Consider the following 26,515-nt stretch of genomic DNA (forward strand, 5'->3'; position numbering starts at 1 on the left):
CATCAGTCCCTTCTCCCACCTCCCGGAAAAGCCAGCAAGAGCCGCTCTTTCTTTAAAGAGCCGCACCGAGAGAACGTGTCTGCAGCTCTTGCTGGCTTTTCTTGTTTTCCTCCTCTAAAAACTAGGGGCGTCTTATGGTCGGGTGCGTCTTATGCAGCGAAAAATACAGTGCCATGTAGCATATATTCAACACAAAAAACAGTGACAATTTGTTGTTGACAAAGGACAGCTGGACATATAAAGGGCCCCATTACCTTCATTAGCGCTTCATCAAACCTAAATCCGGCCCTGAACCGCACGGATGCTACTAGCCCAGAGATGGAAAGAAGACAATGTCCCTACCACAGAGGAATGGCAAACCAAGCTGTTGAATTATGCCGAAATGGCAAAAATGACCAGAAAGCTCAGGAACCAAGAAGACAAAAAGTTTTAATAAAGAATGGGGAAATTGATATTGTATCTAGGAGACCACTGTCCGCAGATGAAAACATTAGCAGGATTCTAATAACACTTGAATTGTAGCAAATATTATGGACAAAATGGAAAGATACAAAACATGGATGATGAAATAATATGCAGTTGAGAAGGTAGACAATCGGACCCATGGAAAGAAAGGTGGGAAGTCCAGAGATTTGGGGAAATCTCTAAATATGGATATGTAATTTGTACTGTTGTAATTCTTTATTTGTAAAATCAAATAAAAACTTTTTTTGAAAAGAGAGAATTTCATTCCCATCTATCGCGTCCATCCATCCCCTTACTCACCTCTAGGGAAGGACCACAGCTCAGTGATGGAGCATTTTGCCTTGCCTGCCAAAAGTCCCAGTTCAAATCCTGACACCTCCAGACAGGACTGGGGTGCACTGCCAGTTCAAAATGTCTGAAACTGGCATGGCAATTTGAATGCGGTTTTCAGATGACTTACCAACATATCACTCAGCTCTAGCTAAGAGATAGTGATTGTTATGTACTGAGTTGAATAGGATCCAAACTGTAGCAGTCTGATTGGTCCTAGAACAATAGGATCCAAAAGGCAGCAGTCTGATTGGTCCTAGAACAATAGGATTCAGAATGCAGCAGTCTGATTGGTCCTAGAACAATGCAGCAGTATGATTGGTTGGCAGGAACCACCCAATCCTGCTCCAGATAGAAGTGAATCCACAACCTGATTGGCTTACAGTAGAATTCCAGAATTAGCCAATCATGTGCAGCCCATTGTGTAAATAATGTATATAAAGCAGATACTGTGAGGGGACATTTATTCATTCCTCCTCACCACTATGAGCTGAATAAAGAGCATGAAATCACTTTGCGACTCTGAGTATATTTCACTGGCGACGAAGGTGGGATCCCGCTGAGCTGACTGCCACACACAGCACCGCAGCACCGCCAACTGCCGCACCGCTGCCTCGCACCGTGTATCCAGGCTTCAGCTCCGGGGCACAAGGAACTCAGAATGGCAGCCAACAGCAGCTTCTCGCCATTCAACCCAGCATCTGGAGACTGGGAAGCGTACGCCTCCCGTTTCACCTTCCTCCTAGAAGCCAAAGGGGTCACCGACGAAGAAGACGCCAAGAAGAGGGCGATATTCTTCAGCGTCTGCGGAGAGGAGACGTTTGAAATCGCCCGGGCTCTCCTTGCGCCTGAAGACGTCGCTACTGTTCCATACAAAACAATAATGGAACAGCTGAAGGGGCACTTTTCGCCGCAGCCCTCAGTGGTGGCTCGTCGAAATGCCTTCTACGCAAAGCGGCAAGCCCCTGGGGAAACCATAACTGGGTTTGTGACCTCTCTCCGCCAAGCCGCCCGGTTCTGCAACTTCTCAGAGCTGGAGAACATGCTTCGTGACCGCCTCGTCGGTGGCCTGAAGGATGAGAAGCTGCAACGACGCCTCTACGCTAAGAAGGACCTAACGTTCCAGGTCGCTCTGGAGGAGGCCCTGGCAACAGAAGCTGCCGAGAGGTCGACCCAAGAGGCACGGCCGAGCCTGCCATCCCAACCGAGGGTCCACCATGAAGACCTCACCGATGACTCAGGATCCGACAGGGAGGAGGTGCACCGAGTACAGCAGCGCACTCAAGCAGCGCACAGACCACAGCTGCCTCGACGAGAAGGAGGGAACTGCGCAAGCTGCGGGGAGAGTCACGAGAGGAGGACCTGCCGTTTCCGCAACGCAGAGTGCAGGCAGTGCAGAAAATCGGGACACATCGCCCGGGTGTGTCGGGCTCGGCCCACCCGACACCAGGCATCAGATGACCAATCCAAGAGCCCCAGGTCCCGGGGCCCAACGCACCAAGGCAACTCGACGGAGCTCACGGACTTCCAGGTATACCAGTTGCCCCACCCCAACGTAGAGAAAATTTATGTAGAGGTACAGATAGAGGGGGCCCCATGCCGCATGGAGCTTGACACGGGTTCAACTCTATCCATAATCTCGGCAAGGACCTTAAGGAAACTGTGTCCCACTGGGGGTCCCAAACTCAGGCCGGCCCCATTCACCCTCCGGGACTTCCAGAAACGTAAGGTCCCCACAATGGGGGTGGGGACCTTCAGGGTGCAATACCGAGGGTGGACGCGGCAACTGGACTTGCTTGTGGTCAAGGGCCCCTACATTAGCTTACTGGGATTGGCATGGTTTGGACCACTGGGGCTAGCTGTCACCGGGGTGAACCACACTAGCTTACAAGTGGACGTGGACGCCATATGCAAGGAATTTCCAGGGGTTTTCGATGGGAAATTGGGACAGTATACGGGCCCCCCCATTGCGCTACAGCTTGACCCCGCAGTACGACCGGTCAGGCTCAAGGCCCGCCGGGTCCCGTTCGCCTTGAAACCCCGTATAGACGAGGAATTGGACCGACTCGTAGAGCAAGGAGTGCTGGAGCCGGTGCCTAATGCTCCCTGGGAAACCCCAATCGTCACACCCGTCAAGCCTAATGGTTCGGTCCGCATCTGCGCAGACTACAAATGTACCATAAACAAGGCCCTCACGGCCCACGCATACCCAGTACCAGTGGTCAGCCATGTCCTTGCCACCCTGGCTGGGTCGAAAATTTTTGGCAAGCTGGACTTGGCCCAAGCATATCAACAGCTGCCAGTAGATGAGGCCACAGCAGAGGCACAGACGATTGTGACGCACAGAGGAGCGTTCAGGGTAAAGCGGCTGCAATTCGGTGTCAGCGTGGCACCAGGCATATTCCAGAATATAATGGACTCTCTCCTTAAAGGGATTCCTGGCGTCACCCCCTTCTTCGATGATGTGTTGATTGCCGGCCCCACACCAGAGGAGTTTGAGGACCGCCTCCGCACCGTTCTGCACCGTTTCCAGACGGCGGGTCTCAAGGTGAAGCGGGAAAAATGTCTACTAGGAGTGCCTCAGGTGGACTTTCTGGGATTTATGGTGGACGCAGAAGGGGTCCACCCGACTGGGGACAAGGTACGGGCCATTTGTGATGCCCCAGCGCCCAAGAGCAAGACTGAACTTCAGGCCTTCTTGGGGCTATTGAACTTTTACCATTCCTTCCTTCCCCACAAGGCGGCGGTAGCGGAGCCCCTACACAGACTCCTGGACAAGCGGGCCCCTTGGGTGTGGGGCCAGCGCCAGGAGGCCGCATTCCAGGCAGTCAAGGACTTGCTTGTCTCAAACTCGGTCTTGGCACACTTCGACGAGAGGCTGCCGGTGGTGCTAGCATGCGACGCCTCACCCTATGGCATTGGAGCTGTCCTGGGGCACCAACTCCCGGATGGAAGAGAGGTACCGGTGGCGTACTTTTCCCAGACACTCAACACAACCGAGCGGAACTACTCGCAAATCGACAAGGAGGGTCTGGCAATCGTAAAGGGAGTAAAAAAATTCCATGATTTCTTGTACGGGCGGCCCTTCACCGTGGTGACTGACCACAAGCCGTTGCTTGGCTTGTTTGCCCCCGAAAAGCAGACCCCCCAAGTGCTGTCTCCTCGCGTCCTCAGGTGGTCAATTTTCCTTGCCAGCTACCAGTATGCACTGATTCACCGACCTGGGAAGGCGATGGGCCATGCGGACGCCCTCAGCAGGCTACCACTACCGGAAACAGGCCCTGACCCAGCACCTGCACAAGAGGTTATGAGCCTGGAGCTGCTTCCCGACCGCCCCATTCAGGCACAAGAAGTTGCACACCATTCCAAGAAAGATAGGGTCATCTCCCGGGTCCTGGACTGGGTGTGGAGGGGATGGCCCAGCAGCAGCCCCGGGCCAGAATTCGCCGGCTACACAACCCGCAAACATGAACTGTCGGCCCACAAGGGGTGCCTGTTATGGGGAAGCAGAGTCGTTGTTCCCCAGCCCCTCTGCAAAAGGGTCCTCACAGCCCTACACGAGACACATCCAGGGGTAGTAAGAATGAAGGCCCTTGCCAGGAGTTATGTGTGGTGGCCGGGGATCGATGGAGAGATAGAGGCCTGGGTCAAACACTGCCAGGCCTGCCAAGAATCCCGCCCAGATCCCCCAAGGGCCCCAGTCCAGTCCTGGGAGTCCGCCCGAGCACCATGGTCACGCCTGCATGTGGATTTCGCTGGCCCCTTTCAGGGGAAAACATTCTTCATAGTGGTGGACTCCTACACCAAATGGCTGGAAGTCGCACTGGTACCGTCCACTTCCACGTCCGCAGCCATCCGGGTACTACGCAGGCTGTTTGCAACCCACGGGCTCCCTGACACTCTCGTCTCAGACAACGGGACTGCATTTACGTCAGGAGAATTCCAAACCTTCACAGCGCAGAACGCCATCCGCCACATCCGTTCGGCGCCGTTCCACCCTGCCACCAATGGCCAAGCAGAACGCATGGTGCGGACCACCAAGGACACCCTTCGCCGCATGACGCAAGGGGACTGGGAGTACCGCCTTGCCACATTCCTTCTAGCACAGCACAGCACCCCCAGCTCAACGACTGGCCGGAGCCCCGCTGAACTACTAATGGGTCGGCGCCTTGCAATCAGATTGGACCGCCTTCACCCCGATAGAGCTCAGGATGAGATAGTGGTGGGGGAAGGCAGGAACCCCCGGACCTTCGAGGCCCAGGACCCAGTGTACGCAAAGAATTTTGGGGCAGGCCCAGCATGGGTACCCGCCACAATCACCAGGGTCACTGGCCCCGTGTCGTACGAGGTGCTAACGGATGGGGGGCAATGCTGGCGCCGCCACTGCGACCAGATACGGCGACGATTCCCGGGAGAAAACCAGGAGGAGGACAGGTCAGAGGAGTCCCAAGGGAACAGCGGGGCAGTGAGGCCCATAGAGCAGGAGGGGCCAGCAGGAGAGGCAGAATCAGTAAATACAGAGAGGACCCGTGAGGCCGAAAGGACACCGGAACCAGAACCACGACTGAGCGAGCCGGTTGCACCAGACCAAACAGCCGCATCACAGCCAGCATCCTTGGAACACGAGCCAGAACCCGGAGCCCGGACCAGGGAACACCCCAGGCCACAACGCACACGTAGGCCGCCGGCATACCTTGAGGACTATGAATGCGACCTCCCGGGCAGGACTGGAACTTAGAGGGGAGGGGTGTTATGTACTGAGTTGAATAGGATCCAAACTGTAGCAGTCTGATTGGTCCTAGAACAATAGGATCCAAAAGGCAGCAGTCTGATTGGTCCTAGAACAATAGGATTCAGAATGCAGCAGTCTGATTGGTCCTAGAACAATGCAGCAGTATGATTGGTTGGCAGGAACCACCCAATCCTGCTCCAGATAGAAGTGAATCCACAACCTGATTGGCTTACAGTAGAATTCCAGAATTAGCCAATCATGTGCAGCCCATTGTGTAAATAATGTATATAAAGCAGATACTGTGAGGGGACATTTATTCATTCCTCCTCACCACTATGAGCTGAATAAAGAGCATGAAATCACTTTGCGACTCTGAGTATATTTCAGTGATATTCTCTTGAAAGGAGATTGGGATGTTGGCTCTGGCAGCAAAATCCAGGATTTTGCCCCCTGCACCACACTGCCATCAGCCACAGCCTTGAGGCGTCTCTCTCGTACTCAGGCAGTGTATTGTTAGACTGTGGAACTCACTCCCACAAGAGGACGGTCACAAAGTTGGGTAGCTTTAAAGGAGGACTGGCCAAATTCTTGGAGGAGGGGTCTATCAATGGCTACCAGTCATGATGGCCATGATCTGCCTCCATAGCCAGAAGCTTCCAAATACCAGTTTGCTGGAAACCACAAGAGGGAAGAGCTGCTCTTGTTGCTCAAATCCTGCTTGCGATTATCAACTATCGAAGAATGGCAGATGAAGATGATGGACTATATGGAACTTGCTGAACTGACTGGGAGACTCCGGGACCAGAGAGAAGAGACAGTGGAAGAAGATTGGAAGAAGTTTAAGGAATATTTGAAAAAATATGTTAATATTTAAATCTTAGAACAGCTTTGGAAGTGGATATAGGCTGTAGGGTTAGAAGTAGAAGATAGCCTATTTTAAAATAGTATTACAGTGGTACTTCAGGTTAAGTACTTAATTCGTTCCGGAGGTCCGTACTTAACCTGAAACTGTTCTTAACCTGAAGCACCACTTTAGCTAATGGGGCCTCCCGCTGCTGCCGCGCCGCTGGAGCACGATTTCTGTTCTCATCCTGAAGCAAAGTTCTTAACCTGAAGCACTATTTCTGGGTTAGCGGAGTCTGTAACCTGAAGCGTATGTAACCTGAAGTGCATGTAACCTGAAGCGTATGTAACCTGAGGTACCACTGTAATTGTAAGTGATAAAATGTGAAGATTTTTATGGTAATAGTAAACGTGATTTTAAAAAATGGTTAGAAATTATGAACTGCTAAAGATGAGGTAAAATGAAAATCAGATAGGGGGGACTTGGGGAAGCCCACCTAACAATGTTTAAAAAAATAAGGATAAGACAAGAATTTGTTTGTATTGTTTTTCTGTTTGTGTTGTTTATTTGTGTTATAAAATGAATAAAATTTTTGAAAAACAAAAACAAATCTTGCTTGCGAGTTCCCCACAGGCATCTGGTTGGCCACTGTGAAAACAGGATGCTGGCCTAAGTTGGGCCACAGGCCTGATCCAGTTGGGCACTTCTTCAATTGAGTGGTTCTCAACCTGTGGGTCCCCAGATGTTGTTGGACTACAACTCCTATCATCCCTGAGCTCTGGCCTTGCTAGCTAGGGGTGATGGGAGTTGTAGTTCAACAACATCTGGGGACCCACAGGTTGGGAAAGGCTGTATTACATAATGAGCCACTGGGTCTATAACAGCATCCTGACTTGAACTCCCTTAACATCGAGGGTGCTTAAATTGGATCCCCTCGCTCGCTGTGATCTGAAGGGCAAGCATGTTAAGCCGCTCCTCATAAGACATATCTTTCCACTCCTCAAATTAGTCTGACTGATCTTCCTCTGGCCTTCCTCCAAAAGGAGCTGGGAGGGCAGGGGATAGAGAGAGACCTGACATCTGTTAAACTTGATTTTCAGACAGCAGCCCGGAGAACTCCCAAGAGGGCTTCAGGTCAGGAGCAATTACAGGCCGGAATAATGTCCAACCCTTCAAAGGGCTCCTCTCGTCGAATTGCTTTTCTCCTCCACCAAAGGCATCTCCAGATTAGGGTGCCCCTGGCTGATTGTGCGATACCTGAACTGGGTCAAGGAGGTGCTCAATGTTTTCATTTGGGCTCTAGGCTTTGCGTCTGCAGAGAAAATTCGCCACCAACATATGTCACAGCAGGGACGACGGCATCATCTCCCCGGGCACTATTTCCTCCGCACGTCAAACAAATAAGCTTTTCTCAAGAGAGGAACCCACCAAATAAGCCGAGCGGAGGAAGACATGAGCATGCATGACCCTGGGGGTAAACTGTAACTTTCCCTTGGAAATAATTCCCAGCACCCTTTTGTTGTGAGCGAGCAAAACATCCCACAGCAGTAAGCAAGCTTTCAGGTCCACCTGAGCTCTTCATCGAGTTGGGGAAACAAAAGCTGGCTTGGTGCTGAAACCATAAGTCCTGCTCCAGCCCCAAAAAGGATTTTTGTTGTATAGACTTAGGCCCTATATCTGCACTATACCTCCAAAACAGTATCATACCAGTTTAAACGGTCATAGCTTCCCCAAAAGAATCCTGGGAACCACAGTTTGATAAGGATGCTGAGAGTAGTTAAAGGTAAAGGGACCCCTGACCATTAGGTCCAGTCGTGACCGACTCTGGGGCAGTGCTCATCTCGCTTTACTGGCCGAGGGAACCGGCGTACAGCTTCCAGGTCATGTGGCCAGCATGACTAAGCCGCTTCTGGCGAACCAGAGCAGCGCATGGAAACGCTGTTTACCTTCCTGCCAGAGTGGTACCTATTTATCTACTTGCACTTTGACGTGCTTTCGAACTGCTAGGTGGGCAGGAGCAGGGACCGAGCAACGGGAGCTCACCCCGTCGCAGGGATTCGAACCGCCGAGCTTCTGATCGGCAAGCCCTAGACTCTGTGGTTTGACCCACAGCGCCACCCGTGTCCTGCTGAGAGTAGTTAGGAGATGCCTATTCCCCTCGCAGAACTACAATTCCTAGAGTTCCCTGGGAAGAGATATGGGCTGTTAAAACTACTCTGGTGATAAGATTGATAAGATAAGATACTGCTTTAAATGCATAATGCAGAAGGGCTCTGACTGCAATCTCTTGAGCCTCTGAACTGGCCTGGGATTTTGGCACTCAAGCGAGGGCACAGTTGGTCATTTTCCCATGCCATTTCCCCAAAAGGAGTCACCTCACAGACATGAAATTTGTCTCAAAACCCTACAGATATACCAACGTTCCTTAAAAATAGCAGAAGAGACTTGTGGCACCTTCAAGGCCACCACATTTGCAATGGCATCGGCTTCTGTGAACTATCATCATCCTTAACAAACTACAGCTCCCAGGATTCCTTGGGCGGGAAGCAATGACTGTTTAAAGTGTTATGATACTGTTTTAAATGCAGTTGGGACCTCAGAAAGCCATAGCTATGAGGCTAGTTTGTTATGTGGAATGGGCAGGGAGGCTGTCATGAAGAGTTCAGTTCAGAAATGACCATTACCTAGGGTTGCCACATTTCAAACAGTGAAAATCCAGACACAAAAGTTGTTAAGCAAAATTGATTCTGGAAATAGCAACCCTACCAGTACACAGCTTCATAGAGAGAGGCTGTCACCCATTTGAGATGGATGCTAGGAGACCTCTAACGGTACCAATATACTTTGTATATTCATTTAACCCGGTGATTTTCATTATTATTGTTCTTTTGTCTCTGTTCAAATTGTTCGCTGCTGAGATGTTCTGCTGCTCTCTGATTCAAGTTGGTTTGTTTTGATAGTGTAACTGCTGGTTTTCAGCTGAAGCCAGAACTCTTCCTGACGGGACTTATGGATATATACAGTTAGGAAAGGACTGTGGAACTTTAGTACAATATATGATTACGGCTGCGAGACTTTTATAGCCACAAAGATGGGAGAACCCATTATTATCAACAATGGAAGAATAGATGTTAAAACTAAGAGACTTAGCTGAAATGGCTAAATTGACATGTTTAGTCAGAGACTAAACATTGCTAAGTCATTGTTAACATGTGTTAGAGATTGGAAGCCCCTCATAGACGTTTTACATGAAAAAGAAAAAGAAATAATGATATCTGGATTTGAGGATTGAAGATCATGTTTGTTTATAGAAAGTGGCTTTGTTGGGTGGATTGGACAAACTGAATATTGCTTTTTTTAAATATAGAAGATAGATGAAGAATCAGAAGTTATTTATTTTCTGAATCTTAGTTTTCTACCTTTCTCTTTTAACCTCTTTTCTACTCTTTTTTTTTCTTTCCTTTTCTTTCTCTATTTCTCTCCCCTTCCCCCCTTTGTGTTTTTATTGCCTCTAGATAAAAGGCTTGGTTTGGGTTTTTTCAAAAAAAAGGTTAAATATATTCATCTTTGCATTTTTCTCTATAAGCCTTTGTAAAAATTATTTTTAAAAGTGGTATAACTGCTGCTTCAGTTTTTGCTTTTCCGTAATTGAGCTGTGAAGTTGTTGTCGTCGTTCTATGATGATCAGAGAACTGCCATCAACGGAGAGCAGAAAAACTGGATGCAAAAATACCGGAGAAGGCGACAAAGGGTGAAAAATAGGAACTTCATTATTTCGCCTCACTTGGCTTTCGTCTCTAGCGCTGGCAGAAGGATGCCAAAGAACTGTGCCAAGGGGAGCTGCTGCCAGACTGTGTTGGCATGGACATTTCCAGAGCACTGAGCTGCGTGTAGCAGTTGATGGGGGAATGGAGAGCAGTTGTCAACAAAGGAGCAAGCCAAGGATTGGCCAGAAACAAGAACACCCAAGGTCACCCAAGGAGGGATGGGTTCTCCTGCCTCCAGGCTTTGTGGACTGATGAGTGATGAACACCCTTGGATTTAACCATCGAAAAGGAAATGCCTGCATCAATCATGGCAAAGAAGGGCAAGGAAGCAGAGTCACAGCCATACGTGTGTCCGTCCCCGCTCCTTGCATCCTTAAAGGACAAGGAGCAAAATAATGTGACCCAGTTTACTGAAGGAGAGATGCAAACAAATTAATCTGCTCCAAAGGTCTTCCCTAAATGTTGGCAGCCAATATTCTCCAAATACTGGCTAGGTTTGCCATGTTCAGTGAATATCCAAAATTCAACATTTAATGCTGGACAATCTAAGCAGAGACAATCAGGCATTTCGGCAATACAGTGGTACCTCGGGTTAAGTACTTAATTCGTTCCGGAGGTCTGTTCTTAACCTGAAACTGTTCTTAAGCTGAAGCACCACTTTAGCTAATGGGGCCTCCTGCTGCCGCTGCACCACCGGAGCACGATTTCTGTTCTCATCCTGAAGCAAAGTTCTTAACCTGAAGCACTATTTCTGGGTTAGCAGAGTCTGTAACCTGAAGCGTATGTAACCTGAAGCGTATGTAACCCAAGGTACCACTGTACAGTGGTACCTCGGGATGCGAACGGGATCCTAAACAGAACGTAAGACGTGGGTCACGTCTTGCTGTTTCAGCGCATGCGCGTAACGTCATTTTGAGCGTCTGCCTTACTTCTGGGTTGCCGCGGAGCGCAACCCAAAAGCGCTCAACCTGAAGCACATTCAACCCGAGGTATGACTGTATCCAACACCTTGCAATTGTGTCTCTTACGTTTTCTCTCATTTTGTACAGATTTTCATGGTTTACTTCCTACAAGGTAAGTGTGGGGCTTTTTGTAACTTTGAGGAGAGAAAGCAACCCTTATACATGACACCAGTGAGGTTGTTTCCCCTTGGAACCTCAGAAGCTGAACTTACACTGGGTCAGATCACTGGCCCATCTAGGTCAGTATTGCCTCCACTGGCTGGCAGAAGCTCTCCAGGATTTCAGATGAGGGGCTTTCACAGCCCTAACGAGAGATGCCATTGAAGATTGAACCAGGTGCCAAGCAGATTCTCTACCACTGAGGTCCAGCCCCTCTCCTTGCTTACTGCATTCATCTTTAACAAATATTGAGAAAGGGAGATGAGTTGGAGGAAATGGGGGGGGGTGTTAACCTTTTTGCCCACCACCCAGAATTGAACTCCCTTCCAACTGGGATTCCACTGCCCCCCTCCTCTCTAAACCTCAGACACTTGATAAACACTTTGCTATTTCTTAGTTCTCTATGATGGATTTTAGTTGCCTCTTTTCTTCGTATAAGGGATGTGGGTGGCGCTGTGGGTTAAACCACAGAGCCTAGGGCTTGCCGATCAGAAGGTCGGCGGTTCAAATCCCCGCGACGGGGTGAGCTCCCGTTGCTCGGTCCCTGCTCCTGCCAACCTAGCAGTTCGAAAGCACGTCAAAGTGCAAGTAAATAAATAGGTACCACACTGGCAGGAAGGTAAGCGGCGTTTCTGTGCGCTGCTCTGGTTCACCAGAAGTGGCTTAGTCATGCTGGCCACATGACCCGGAAGCTGTACGCCGGCTCCCTCGGCCAATAAAGCGAGATGACGCTGCAACCCCAGAGTCGGCCACGACTGGACCTAATGGTCAGGGGTCCCTTTACCTTTCTTTGTATATTTTCATGCACATTTCCTGCAAGCCACTTAGAAATTATGAGAAGGAAATGCATAAATAGCAGACATAAACAAATAAATCCCCAAACACCCCACAGCTGGGATTTACAATGGGAGAAAAACGTCTTGCTGGTGGTGTCAAAAGGAGTTTTCCTCCCATTGCGTACTGCAGACATGTTTAACAAAAAAATTAACCTGGGCGCTGTGATGCTCAGGTGCTCCTTGGAGGGTTCAAATAGGCACCTGGCTGATCCCTGTGAGAGCAGGGTACTGGCAATGGTGAGGTGGTCCCAGGATTTTGGCCATTCATAACCATGGCCCAATGGGAAAACTTATGGAAGATCAATTGGAAATTCACAAATTGTTATACGATTAGAGAGAACTTCCAAAAAATGCAACACCGATGGTACCTAACGGCATGGAAACTTTCGAAAATGTATAAAAATGTGTCAAGTAATTGTTGGAGATGTGGAGATAACTCAGGAACTTTCTACCATATGTGGTGGATATGTAGGAAAATACAGGTATTCTGGGAGAGTATCCATGCAGAACTACAAAAAATGCTGAAGATCTGTTTTAATAAAAAACCAGAGGCCTACCTCCTGGGAATAACAGATTTGGATATTCTGCAAAAGAGGAAGGGTATCTTTTTATATGTGATGGCAGCAGCAAGAGTTCTGATCGCGGCAAAATGGAAGTGTAATGAAATCCCCTCTATTCAAGATTGGATCCAAAAGCTGACAGAATATGCCAAATTAGATGGTCTATCAGAAAAAATAAAGAATAATGCAAAACAGGTATTTGTTTCAAAATGGGAAGTTTTCAAAGAATATTTGAAAAATAAATATAGCAGTTTAAATTCTGTTGCAGCATTCGAGGAACTTCTGTAATAGTTGCAAGGTAGATATAAGAAATTAGATATATTAAGAAAAAGTTTAATTATGATAAAAGTGTGTATTGGCAATAAGTAATATGAAATCGAAATATGGAATGGATGGGAGGTTGGGTCTTTAGTGTTAAGACCAATTTATGTTTTATTGTTTGTTAATAAAATTATGTGTCTATGGTTATTCCTGTGTGTAATTTGGTATTTGTGGTTTGTTTTTTTCTTGCTGTATCAATAAAAATTAAATTTAAAAAAAAGAAGAGCAGGGTGCTGGACTCGATGGGTCGCTGGCCTCAATCCAACAGAGCCAGCAACTTCTTATGCTCCTAACTAAGCAGAGAGAAACTGCACCTCCAGTTTGAAGCGGAGGTGGAGAGGATGTGATTGACTTTCATAAAATTGCACACATAGTGGAATAAATGTGGATGGGGAGACATTGCTCTCTCCCTCTCCTGATTCTTGAACTCGGGGTTATCCAATCAAACGGATGAGCAGATTACGGACGAGCGAAAGGAAGCATTTCTGCACACAGTGGATAATTAAATTCACAGCAGAGGAGGGGAATCTTTTCCAGCCAAAGGGACGCATCCCCTCACGGGCAGCTCGCTGGTACTTAGTGGGGCCAGAAGAAAAGTAGATGGCACAACAGAGGCAGTTCTTCCCTTTTTGCAAAGCAGGCTACGTTGTGAAAGCCAGAGGCTTCTACACCCAGGGCTCTCTGCATCCTACATCCAGGCAATAATAATAATAATAATAATAATAATAATAATAATAATAATAACAAATTTTATTTATATCCCGCCCTCCCCAGCCGAAGCCGGGCTCAGGGCGGCTAACAACAATAAAACAGTACAAAAGTACAGCACAAACAACACTCTAAAATCATTCATTATAAAATTAATTAATTCAAGCCACTGGCAACCATTGGGCCAGAGCTCCGCGAAGATTGCCGAGGGAGGGAGTCAGGCTGTGCCCTGGTCTTGCAGGCCCTGCGGAAAGATGTCAAGTCCCGCAGGGCCCTGGTCTCTTGTGACAGAGTGTTCCACCAGATCTGGCAAGCCAGAAGCATCATCATGGCCACAAAAGCGCTCATCGAGATGGCAAAGCAAGGTCATGTGGGACATGGCCTGGGCTTGAACACAAGCTGGGAAGTGTCCTGAGGGCCAAACAGAGCCCCATTCGGTGGAGCAGCGCCCCTGTCAAGACACCTGCACCTTCCAAAAATAACTGAAGACTGTTTTTTCCCCAACAGGCTTTCCCAGTTGGATAAATGGGTCTTTTACCTCTGGTGTCCATTTGTTGGGGGATTTTTTTTATTTGTTTTAACTGTCTTTGCTGTTTTTAATTACCTTCTGCGTCAGTCTCCTAGAGGTGATGGTTTAGATGCGGTTCTCAACCTGTGGGTCCCCAGATGTTGTTGGACTACAACTCCCATCCTCCCTGAGCTCTGGCCTTGCTAGCTAGGGGTGATGGGAGTTGTAGTTCAACAACATCTGGGGACCCACAGGTTGAGAAAGGCTGATTTAGAAGGTGAGGGACGCGGGTGGTGCTGTGGGTTAAACCACAGAGCCTAGGACTTGCCAATCAGAAGGTCAGCGGTTCGAATCCACGCGATGGGGTGAGCTCCCGTTGCTCGGTCCCTGCTCCTGCCAACCTAGCAGTTCAAAAGCACATCAAAGTGCAAGTAGATAAAATAGGTACCACTCCAGCGGGAAGGTAAACGGCATTTCCGCGCACTGCTCTGGTTCGCCAGAAGCGGCTTAGTCATGCTGGCCACATGACCCAGAAGCTGTACACCGGCTCCCTCAGCCAATAAAGCGAGATGAGCGCCGCAACCCCAGAGTCGGCCACGACTGGACCTAATGGTCAGGGGTCTCTTTACTTTTACCTTAATAAATCAGTGATGATGATGATGATGATGAATCTGACATCCAGTTGTGTGTGATCAGTGGACTAGGGGAACTAAGCTAGTCCCCTAAATGTTCCTGGTAAATTAGAGGATTAAAGTATTAAAGCCTGGCACCCCCTTTCCCATAGCCTGGGAAGCTTCTGCCCTGCTTAGAGAGCGGGGTGCAATACTCATGCGTGCAACGTCAAGATGCCACAACATCACCCCCCACCAATTGCCCTCGCAAGCTGATTCCTCTAGCCCTGACCGTTCCTCTATGAAAAAATTCACCGCACATCACTGCCGACATCCTTTTCTCACAGGGACCAGCCAGATGTACATGGAAAGCAATCAATCAAGACCTGCACAAGAGCTCTCTCCCGACTTGTGATTCACAGCAGCTGCCCTGCTTCTTATGGCACAATCCTACACAGGTATACTCCAAGTTGACTGAGTGTAGGACAAGCATCCCCAAACTTGGCCCTCCCTGTGTTTTGGGACTACAACTCCCATCATCCCTAAGTAACATGACCAGTGGTCAGGGATGATGGGAACTGTAGTCACAAAACGTCTGGAGGGTCAAGTTTGGGGGTGCCTGGTGTAGGACTTGTTACGTATTCAGTGGTCTGTGTTTGCCTGAGCTTGAGTCTGGACTAAGGAATCTGAGCTCCTGGGTTCTGATTCGGTACATGTTGTCCAATCACAGAACTTTTCAGGATTTGGGCCTCTGCCATTGGCCCTTGAACTCTGAGTCGTGATTCGCAGTTTGGGAGTTTAGACAGCCAATCACGTTGGGAGTGGGAGTGGCCCAGGCTTTCAGAAATGTATATAAGCAGCTGCTTTGCCTGTTTCCCAGTTATGTAGTTCAATAAAGGTTCTTGCTGTTATCGCTGTGTCTTGCCTCGTAGGAACCCGCCTACGCTTCAGGACTGCAGCCACAAACTCTTAGGTTTTGAAGTGTGGGCTTTCCCACTTCACTGAATTTTCTCCTTGCGTGGTGCTCTCTCACACTGTGTTTTTAAGGACTCATTTCAACGCCGGCTTGGCATTGTTTTATTAATTGGTGCAAACCGCTGAGAGCTTTTCAAGTCGGAAAGGGAGGCCTAGAGGTTGAAAACTAAACAATTAAGGCACACACAGCTTTGGTGGGAGGAGGAAATTGTGCTGAGGCAAGGACACCTTTGAAAGTATTTTTTATTGATTGGCTTTTATTTTCTTTACCCAAACGAGGGGGGGAAAGAGAGAGAGAGAAAGCTGGATGAGTCAGAATGAAATGTTCTTGCTGTTAACAAGGCTGCAGTTTAAGAGCAGAGGTGCTGATGTATGTATCGGGAATTCTTACACGGTGCTATTTTCACAGCCAAAAAAATACTACCTCGCAGGGAGCTCTTGAACAGCAAGCGCTTGCAACATTCCTGCAGGGTTCTTTTGAAATCACAGCTCAAGTGTGTGTGATCTGTTCTCTCCCCTACTTTACCACCCTTTTCATGCTTTTGTTTTTTTAAGGGCAGTGGAGGAAAGCGGATTGTGTAATGCAGGAGAAATGGGAGACATCACCAGGCATTTGGTGACGGAGGGGCAGGTGTCTAAGACACACTTCTGGAGACCCACAGCCTATGCAGAATAAGAAGTCAACACCATTTCAGACCTTGCTCTTGCGACTCAGAAATTGACCCCAGCTCTCCTGCCTTCTCCCAGGCCCAAAATACACCTGCACTTGGTCTTTCATGAACAGTGAACAGGGGTACAAATTGAATTTGCCCACAAGGAAAATAAAGACAAGCCAGCAAGAATATTATTGGCACAGAAATGGAAGCAAGAAGAACTACCGACGAAAGAAAAGTGGCAAATGAAATTAATGGACTTAGATAAGATGACAGGAAGGATCCGAAACCTGCGGAACCAGAGATTCTTAGAGGACTGGAGTAAATATTTGAACTATTTGAGAAACAATTGTAATAAGCAGATTACGCTAGTAGGACTACAAGAAGTTTTGTAAGGAGGATTATGCGAAATATTGCAGAGAAGACTATGAAGAGAGTTATTAGTTAAGGACAATTAAAAGTAATAGAGAAATTAAGAAATGTAGACTAAGTGATAAAGATTGAAAAATCTTCAGAGGAGGCTGATAGAAGTCCAAAACATTGTATAAGATAAGAAAATATGTTAAACGATTGTTGGAAATGATATCTTAAAAAACTTTATATATATATATATATATATATATATATATATATATATATATATGAAAATAAAGACAAGCAGTCTTTTAAGGCAGTCTTGAAGATTTCTCCATTCTGAGCTTCTTTTAATCACCGTTTTGGTGTTCTGCTGCTATTTTCAATCTCTCCCTTTTAGCTGCCTTGATTTAATACTTAAAATGCTTTGTGCTGTTTGTGTTGTTTTTAACTGCCGGTGGTGGGGGGTGTCTATATTTTACACACACACACACACACACACACACAATTTCATAAAATTTATACACCACCTGATTGTACAAAAACCATTGAATTACAAAGAGAATAAAACAACAGCATTATCGGTACAGTGGTACCTCGGGTTAAGTACTTAATTTGTTCCGGATGTCTGTTCTTAACCTGAAACTGTTCTTAACCTGAAGCACCACTTTAGCTAATGGGGCCTCCTGCTGCTGCAGCACCACCGGAGCACGATTTCTGTTCTCATCCTGAAGCAAAGTTCTTAACCTGAAGCACTATTTCTGGGTTAGTGGAGTCTGTAACCTGAAGCGTATGTAACCTGAAGCGTATGTAACCCGAGGTAAAGGTAAAGGGACCCCTGACCATTAAGTCCAGTCGTGGCCAACTCTGGGGTTGCAGCACTCATCTTGCTTTATTGGTCGAGGGAGCCAGCGTACAGCTTCCGGGTCATGTGGCCAGCATGACTAAGCCGCTTCTGGAGAATCAGAGGAGCGCACGGAAACGCCGTTTACCTTCCCGCCAGAGCAGTACCTATTTATCTACTTGCACTGGCATGCTTTCGAACTGCTAGGTTGGCAGGAGCAGGGACCGAGCAACGGGAACTCACCCTGTTGCGGGGATTCGAACCGCTGACCTTCTGATCGACAAGTCCTAGGCTCTGTGGTTCAACCCACAGCACCACCCGCATCCCCCGTAACCCAAGGTACCACTGTATTAAAAACAACTACTGAAACATTCCCCCCAAAAAGAGATCAATTCCCAACATCTCTAGGAAAGTTGGGTGAGATTCCCAGCTTAAACTCTGAAGGGTGGCTGCCAGTCAGTGTGGGCACTACTGAGCCATCAGATGGAATAAACCTCTAGCTATTTCTAGTTCCTTATTCAACACATGCCCTGTCCAGGATTTCGACTTCTGTGTTAAATGTACACACAAGTGCGGAGGGTGAGAGTGAGTAGTTGGTACATTTTGTACCATTGCAATATCGTTACCTACTTTGGGTCTTACACAAGGGGTGGCTATTTACAAGCCCAAAACTTCAAAATGCAACTATGTCCTGAAAAGAGCATTGAATGCAGTCACAAAATACATGGAGAGCAATTTTGGCTTACACTGGTACCTTGGTTCTCAAATGCTCTGGTTCTCAAACTCCGAAAACCCAGAAGTAAGTGTCCCAGTTTTCAAACGTTTTTCGGAAGCCGAACATCCGATGCAGCTGTCGTCTATTGTTTCCGGGGCACCTCCACCAATCAGAAGCTGTGCCTTGGTTTTCGAACATTTCGGAAGTCAAATGGAGAAATGTGCTAAGAGGAAGGCTCGCTTGGCAAATCCACACTGTGATCAACTCCCGCCCGGAAACCAATGTCCCCACTGTGGAAGGATGTATGGATCCAGAATTGGCCTCCACGGTCACTTATGGACTCATTGTTAAAACCGTATTTATGGAAGACAATCTTACTCGGCTACGAGGGATCGCCAAAGAAGAAGGGCTGTTGTATGGATAAAATGGGGCAGCACCAATGTACGTCTGCCTGAGCTCCTTGTGGTAAGGGCTGGATGGATCCATTGGTGAAATAAACGAATAAACCTTTGGAAGGGGGGCACCGTGCCTGTGTCAATTATATATAAATTATATCCATTTATAGAGCATCATTATTCCTTCTAAAAGCCCTGTCTGTTTTGTAGCAAGTTCCAATTAACTGCCTCTGCCACATCTGGAGATGTTTGGTTTCATAATCACCTAAATTACAGCTATTTAAAGAGGAACGACTGGAGCCTTCCATTGGACTGTCAGCTGCTGGAGAGGGCTGGGGAGAGAGGAATCCTGCATACCAGGCAGGGCTTCCTCCTGTGTAAACTGCCCTCGCTTCGCCAAAAGAGTCAGCAGTGCTTTAAAATACTGGATGGCAGGAGTGCAAGAGCTGTGTTTACTAGCTGTCTTCGAAGATGCTAGCTTTCTGAACAGCTGTGATCACGCAGAATAGAAACTGGGGCTTCCAGCAGCTCCCTGAGAATCCCAGGTTTAAATCCTTGTTATTATTTTTAGTTCCAGCCCTCATGGTGCGGGAGAGGAAAAACGCTTTGTAAAAGGTTAAAAAGGTCCTGTTTCCTAAAGGACTTTCTCTCTTCCCCGATGGAGAGCTGTAAACTGAAGGCACCTTATCGCTCTAGGAGAGGTAGGGGGCTGATATGTGCTAGTGCAGACTTTGTCAATGTGCTGCCCTCCAGATGCTGGCTGTGGCTGATGGGAGATGCAGTCGAAAACATCTGTAGAAAATCAGGTTGGAAGTGGCTACAATAAAGGATATGCCACCTGCCAGGAATCCATGAACTAACCTGGAGCCCGAGGCTCTTAATCGCAGGGTTCAAGTCCCACATTGGGCAAAAGATTCCCGCATTGCAGGGGGTCAGACTGGATGACCCTGGGGGTCCCTTCCAACTCTATGGTTCTCCATTCCTGGGCTTGGGGGAACTTGCTCTACAATGCGATAATCTTTATTGTCTTTGTCCCGTACAGAACAACGAAACTGAAAAAATATACATCAGACATTCAAAAAGCAACAAGCCTGCTATCCCAGCTTGGTTAGCCCCCTAAAAACTCTTGATACCCCATAATTAAATACAATATGCTCCCACAGAGACTACCTTACACTGCATTTAAGACCAAAATCGCATTTGAATAAAAACTGTTTCTCAAGCGGCTAGTCCTAGTCTTTATAACCCTGTACCTTCTTCCAGAAGGCAGAAGCTGAAAGAGATCATTTCCTACTTACAGGCAACGCCCTGTTTGCGCAGGGATTGCATTCTGGAACACTGCACACTTGCGTGAAATTGTGTATAATCGGAACACCCATTGGAAAGGCCTGAAAAACACTCTGTTCCCCATCCCTGTCCCAATAGTTTTTGAGACGTTTTCGGGTTCGGCGCAATGCACACGCACGCAATCGCACACATATGAGATGCGCCTAAAGCAGTCGCTGCCTGTATACATTTGTAAATAAAGCAAATATTATTCTAAAATAAATAAATAAATCCACAGATCTCCATTGACCTCACTTCCAGGAAGAAGCTGAACACAAGTAGCTTGTCCCTGGTACACCTCCAGGGAAGAGGGGAGCAAGTAAGAATAAAAAAGCAAGCCAGATAACCATCAGCATCAAACTGTGTGTTGTGTGCTTTGACTGACAGCCGCTCCTCAAGATTCCAGGCAGAGAAAAGCTCTTTCCCAGCCCTAGATCATATCTTAGCTCTGCCAAGTGGTGGATTATGGAATTGAAAGTGGCAGCTTCTCAGTGAGGGACCCTCAGGCTCAGGGAATGACAAGGGTTAGGCGAAAGATTGATTAATTGACTTTTTAACCTTTATCCTCTGTATACCGCATTTTGTTTGTTTTATTGCTATGGCTGGTGGCTGATGCAAATAAAGATTCATTCATGCATTCTGTCCTGCCATGTGATGCCCAAAATCTTCCTGACACAGCGCATGTGGGCCGAAGGGTGAGGCAGTGCTATAGATACAATATACAGTGGTACCTCGGGTTAAGTACTTCATTTGTTCCGGAGGTCTGTTCTTAACCTGAAACTGTTCTTAACCTGAAGCACCACTTTAGCTAATGGGGCCTCCTGCTGCCGCCGTGCCGCTGGAGCACGATTTCTGTTCTCATCCTGAAGCAAAGTTCTTAACCTGAGGTACTATTTCTGGGTTAGCAGAGTCTTTAACCTGAAGTGTATGTAACTTGAGGTACCACTGTACTAACAGCAAACTCACTACCCAAGTGCCAATCTTTATACAGTGCAGCAAAAATCTCATTACCTACATGCAACACAGTGGCTAAGGAAAAACTGAGGGTTGTCAAGACTACCCCCCCAAAAAAAGACCTTTTTAAAAAACCCTTAAAAGGGGAGGGAGCCAATAGCAGCTCATGGAGAACTCAGAATGTTTGCTGACTATTTGGCGGGAAAGAGAGAAAAATCAGTGGGAACGTAATGGAGTAGCGTAGGAAAGGACACGGCTGGCTGGCTGGCTGGCTGGCTGGCTGAATTGTGCAACTCCATGCTGCAACATTTTGTTGTGGATCCCCCTTTAAATAAAGAAGCAGCCCTCCCAAGGTGGCTTACAAAAGCCCATCAAAAACATAACAGATTTTAAAAAAAATATGTACAAATTAAATAAGCCAATTTCAAAAGCTAAGAGCAACCGCACTTTTAACAGAACACAGTTTGGAACAAGCAAGTGTTTATGGTCTGTTTAACAGCTGTTTAAAAAACTGAGCCGATCGAGCTTCTGGAAGAGAATTCCCAACATATGCAGGGCTAACACAGAAAAGGCCCTGTCTTCAACACCCACCAGTCTGATGGATCCCGACAGCAAGCTCATGAGCCAGACCCCAAAGGATGATCTTGACACCTGGGTGCATTCATAGAGCTGCAGGAGGTCCTGCAAACAACCCGATCCCAAATCATTTGGAGCAGCAGTAGCCTTTGGGGTGAACTCTACATCTTGTTAGACTTCAACTCCCAGCTGCCGCCATGTCCAACAGTCAGGGATTGCAGACATTTAGTCCAGCAACATCTGGAGGGCATCAAAATTGGCGAGGCTGGGTTTAGGGCTTGAAAGGCGATGGTGTTGGTTTTCCGGAAAAATCCGTGTTGTAACTTTTTCCAGAACGTTTTCCTTTGCAAGTTAGTTTCCATGTGGGGAAATCCTTATGCTCCAGTAGAGGGTGATCTAATGTAGCATGTTTTATTTTACTTGTATTTGGTAAACAAAGCTAAAAATGTTGAAACTGCCAAGCTTGCTTAATACTGTATTTGCAATTGGCACCCGTTCATTATTACTAATGAACTTACGAAACGAGAAAAGAAGGCGTCCCGCGCCACTGTTTAAAGGGCATAACCGGCACTTTTTAATTGAGCCTGAAAATGAATAGGCAGCCAGTGCAACTGGCACGGGATTGATGTTATATTCTCTGAATGCCTAGACCCCATTTGTCCTTTCAGAAAAGTCCCTTTTCACAATTTACATTCTAAAAAATATTCCTTCCAGTAGCACCTTAGAGACCAACTAAGTTTGTTATTGGTATGAGCCTTCGTGTGCGTGCACACTTCTTCAGATACTTCTTGCATGCACATGAAAGCTCATACCAATAACAAACTTAGTTGGTCTCTAAGGTGCTACTGGAAGGAATTTTTTTATTTTGTTTCAACTACGGCAGACCAACACGGCTACCTACCTGTAACTAGAACAATAGACATTACAGTGGTACCTCAGATTAAGTACTTAATTCATTCCGGAGGTCCGTTCTTAACCTGAAACTGTTCTTAACCTGAAGCACCACTTTAGCTAATGGGGCCTCCTGCTGCCGCACTGCTGGAGCACAATTTCTGTTCTCATCCTGAAGCAAAGTTCTTAACCTGAAGCACTATTTCTGGGTTAGCGGAGTCTGTAAACTGAAGCGTATGTAACCTCAAGCGTATGTAACCCGAGGTACCACTGTATTACACTTGCTGAATTTTTACACTTGCTGATCCCAATTCAGGAAAAGGCCACCGCAGCCCACATCCCATTGAAATGAACGGGACAGCTGAATTCATCACTGACAAATCCACTGACTTCAATGGTGCCCAGGTGTGATAATTTCTCTCTTGATCAGGACTCCAAACGTGACACATCCTCTTCATTTGAATGACTATTTAGCCCAAGCCAATGCATGCTTCTACTCAGAAGGAAGCTGACCTGTTCAAATGGGGTTCAGTTCCATGAAAGAAGGAAGGAAGGCACTTTTGCTACTTGTTCTGGAAGAAGCGTGCAATGCATGCATTTCATATGAGAAAATATGTTTATGTACAGAGCATCATTTTGGCAAAGACTCCATGTGATGGAACAGACAATTGGAAAGTGGAACAGCCAGTGTTGTGTAGTGGTTAGAGAGTTAGGCTAGGACCTGGGAGGCCAGAGTTCAATTCCCCACTCAGCCAGTAAGCTCATTGGGGGACCTTACAATTACAGTACTATTTCTCAGCCTAACCTACCTCACAGGGTTGTTGTGTGGATAAAATGTGGCTGGGGGAGGAGAGAATTACCTTGAGCTCTTTGGAGAAAAGATAAGATCTAAGAAGAAGAAGAAGAAGTAATGGTAGTGATAGTAAAGGACCCAAAACAGAAACACACCTGTATGAGCAAGAAATGGGTGACAGCATTTCACCAGGAGATGAAAAGATGGAGTGTATTCTCTGCATATGAAACAAGGCAGCAAACTTTGCAATTTCTCAGGTTGAGATCATTCTGATAAAACAAGGCTGTTCTGCAGCCCTCAACACACAGTAAAGCTTGGAATATCTATGCTGTAGAAATATATATAATGCCAAATTAGATCATATATATATACATATATATACATATACACCGTATATATACATATATATACACATACACACACATATACCGTATTTTTCGCTCTATAAGACACACCAGACCATAAGAAGCACCTAGTTTTCGGAGGAGGAAAACAAGAAAAAAAATATTCTGAATCTCAGAAGCTAGAACAGCAAGAGGGATCGCTGCGCAGTGAAAGCAGCAATCCCTCTTGCTGTTCTGGCTTCTGGGATAGCTGCGCAGCCTGCATTCGCTCCATAAGATGCACACACATTTCCCCTTACTTTTTAGGAGGGAAAAAGTGAGTCTTATAGAGCAAGAAATATGGTGTACACACAGAGACACACACACACACATATATATAGTACACACACACAGAGAGAAAACTGCATTTTTTGTTTCCACATAGTCCAAGAGTGCTGGATTAGTGGGATGGGAAGAGCGGTCTTAAGGCAGCCTTGTGTTTTGAATTCCCATTAGCTCCAGCCCCAAAAATCTGCAGGGCACCACCAGGCTGACAAAGGCTGCCTTGAGGGCACAGGGCATCTGCCCAGCTCTCCAACCAAAACAGAGTGGCAGGACTCCAAAGTGTGCATCAAGGTGGTTTAAGCTGCCCCTACACTAATTTAAGAGCCTAGCATCTGGTACAGCTGCATTTTGTGCACTTTGTAGTTATCACTCCAAAGGCAGAAGTTTTATCTCCCAACAGCCCTCTAGCCCAAACTGAGCAAAGCCTTACAAGGTAAAGAATGGCTGCAGGGAGTTCTTACAGCGACAGTAAACCAGGAAATGTGTTTATATCCATCCAGGCACGCACAGTGCCTGCTTCTGAAACATCTGTGGCTATCTGCCCATACAGCATCGCACAGAGCTTGAACTCTTGCATGTCTTGGCCATTTGGCCTCACTGCGTTACAACACACACAACCACCACTAGTCACCAACACGCGTCCAGGCTAAGGAACCAGCACCGCTCCGGACCTGGCGCAAGTGGGTTGGTGCAGCCACAAGCCCAAACCCAAAGGCAGCCCGGTCCAATCCTGCGCTTCCTCAGTCCCGCTGGGTTCAATCCTGTGAAGAGGATTGCAAGCTCCGCAGCCCAGACCTGCGCCCGTTTTTGCCTAAGTTACGGGATGTAGAGGGTGACGGGCAAGATATACGGCACGATCCCGCTCACGTTTTTACTCGGGAGTAAAGTCCTGCTCAACTCACTCCTTGGGAAGAGCGCGCTAGGTTGTTTGCACGGTTGGTTCCGAAGGTCCCAGAAGCCTCTTTTGCATACTTTCAGGAGGGTTAAAAATAACTAAATCTGCGACCCCCCCCCCCGCCCGCAATTCGTTTATCCCCAGGATCTCTCCCTCCCTCCCCAAAAGACAGCGAGGAAAACTCCTCTCGTACCTCTTGAGATAGTTTCTCCCGTACAAGATCTGCTGCAGGAGAGTGACGACGGCGAAGGCGCAGATGAAGATGAAGAGCAAAGTTCGGTTCCCCAGCAGATCCCGGCTGGAAGTGGGGTCCGTGTAGCCCATGCTGGCGGAAAGGGGGCCGCGAAGCCGAGCTCCGTCAAGGTCTCGCTCGCAGAAGGAGCCGCATCCTCCTCAAGCCCCGCTCAGGCGCGGCTGGGGCTAAGGGGAGAAGCCGAGGAGGAGGAGCAGGAGGCGGAGGCGCGCCATTCAAGGGCACGGCGGCCCCGCATCGCCGCCCCCCGGCGGAGGGAGAGAGGCGGCGGCGGCGGCCGGGCGGAAAGTTCTTCCCCGGCGCGGGAGAGCGTCTCGGCGGCTTCTCGCTTCTGCAAAGCAGCGCCCTCCGGCTCGCCTGGTCGGCGCCTCCGCCGCCCGCGCTGCGCCAGAGGAGGAGGCCCCCGGCGCGCAAAGGAGGGCGGCGCTGCTGCTCCTCGGCCTCCTGCGGGGCGGGGAATAAAAGCCCCCCAAAAATCCCCCTTTCTACTCAACGAGGGGCCTGCCCCGGTCTTCTTTCGGGGAGGGGGCGGGCAGAGAGGAAGCCGAGCAAATCGAGAGAGGGTTCCAAGCGAAAGGCGACACCCCCAACGGAACTCCTGCAGCGGGCTGGCTGGCCTCTCCAAAACGCTGCGCTTTGGTTAGGCGCTGCTGTGGCGCGGGCGCGCATGGAGATTTCCATGTGGGCGTCTGGCACATAGGCTCCGGCGAGGAAGAGGAAGGAGAAGGGGACGTGTTCGGCCAGGGCTAGGTTTGAACCCCGGGAGGGTCACGACGGCGCTTGGACAGCTCTCCAAGCAAACGGCCCGGGGAGGGAGCGAGGCGCGGAGGCAGGGACTAGCGCGTCGCGGCCGAGCTGCGTTTGCGGTGGAGAGGGCTGTCGGGTTTGTGAGCGTCCAAAGCAAGCGGTAGGCTGGAGCTGGGCGCTGGTTCTGGAGCATTGATGTGCAACGCCTGCTCTCGGCTGGAGTTGCTCTCCTCGCGCCCCGTCCAGCCTCCCCTACCAAGCCCAGGCAAGGTCGTTGCGCATCTCTTCAAGGGCACGGAGATCGCGCGCGCTCGGCGCCTTCCCGCCTGCAGCTGGTGGAGCCATGTGGACGGCCGCCGCAGGCCAGGGACTTCAGGCAGACCCGAAACTCTCCCGAAGCTTGGGAGAAACTCTCCTTGGGAAGACAAGTGTGCCTTTTGTCTCTGACCTGATTTTCCGCCTCTGCGACCTCCAGGTGCCCTGTAGGGAGATGCTTGCAAAGAAAGAGGGGGCACACACACCCCTCTCTCTGCAACCCTCCTGCCTGAACGGCTAGCACGTCTCAGCTGCGAGAAGGAACCCGCTCCCCATGCCGCAAACTTGTCGCGGTAGGAGAGGCGGCTCCTTGCAAAAGCTGCGTGTGCGTGCTTTGTCAGGGCAAGAAGGTCGACCG

General features: G+C 48.3%; 1 protein-coding gene across 2 annotated transcripts in view; it reads right to left on the reverse strand.

Annotated features, from left to right (window-relative positions):
- Positions 1-25,547, reverse strand: part of ST8SIA5 (ST8 alpha-N-acetyl-neuraminide alpha-2,8-sialyltransferase 5) — a 65,776-nt gene extending 40,229 nt beyond the window's left edge. The window contains exon 1 of one of the 2 annotated variants that reach the window (XM_080973599.1): positions 25,036-25,547. In XM_080973599.1, the coding sequence (XP_080829725.1) occupies positions 25,036-25,166 (131 nt within the window). In that variant the 5' untranslated portion in view covers positions 25,167-25,547. The remainder of the gene's footprint in view (positions 1-25,035) is intronic. The other variant, XM_080973598.1, reaches the window with a different exon arrangement.
- Positions 25,548-26,515: the final 968 nt, after the last annotated feature.

This window comes from Podarcis pityusensis (assembly GCF_964106645.2).
Source record: "Podarcis pityusensis genome assembly, chromosome: 11".
Lineage (NCBI taxonomy): Eukaryota > Metazoa > Chordata > Lepidosauria > Squamata > Lacertidae > Podarcis > Podarcis pityusensis.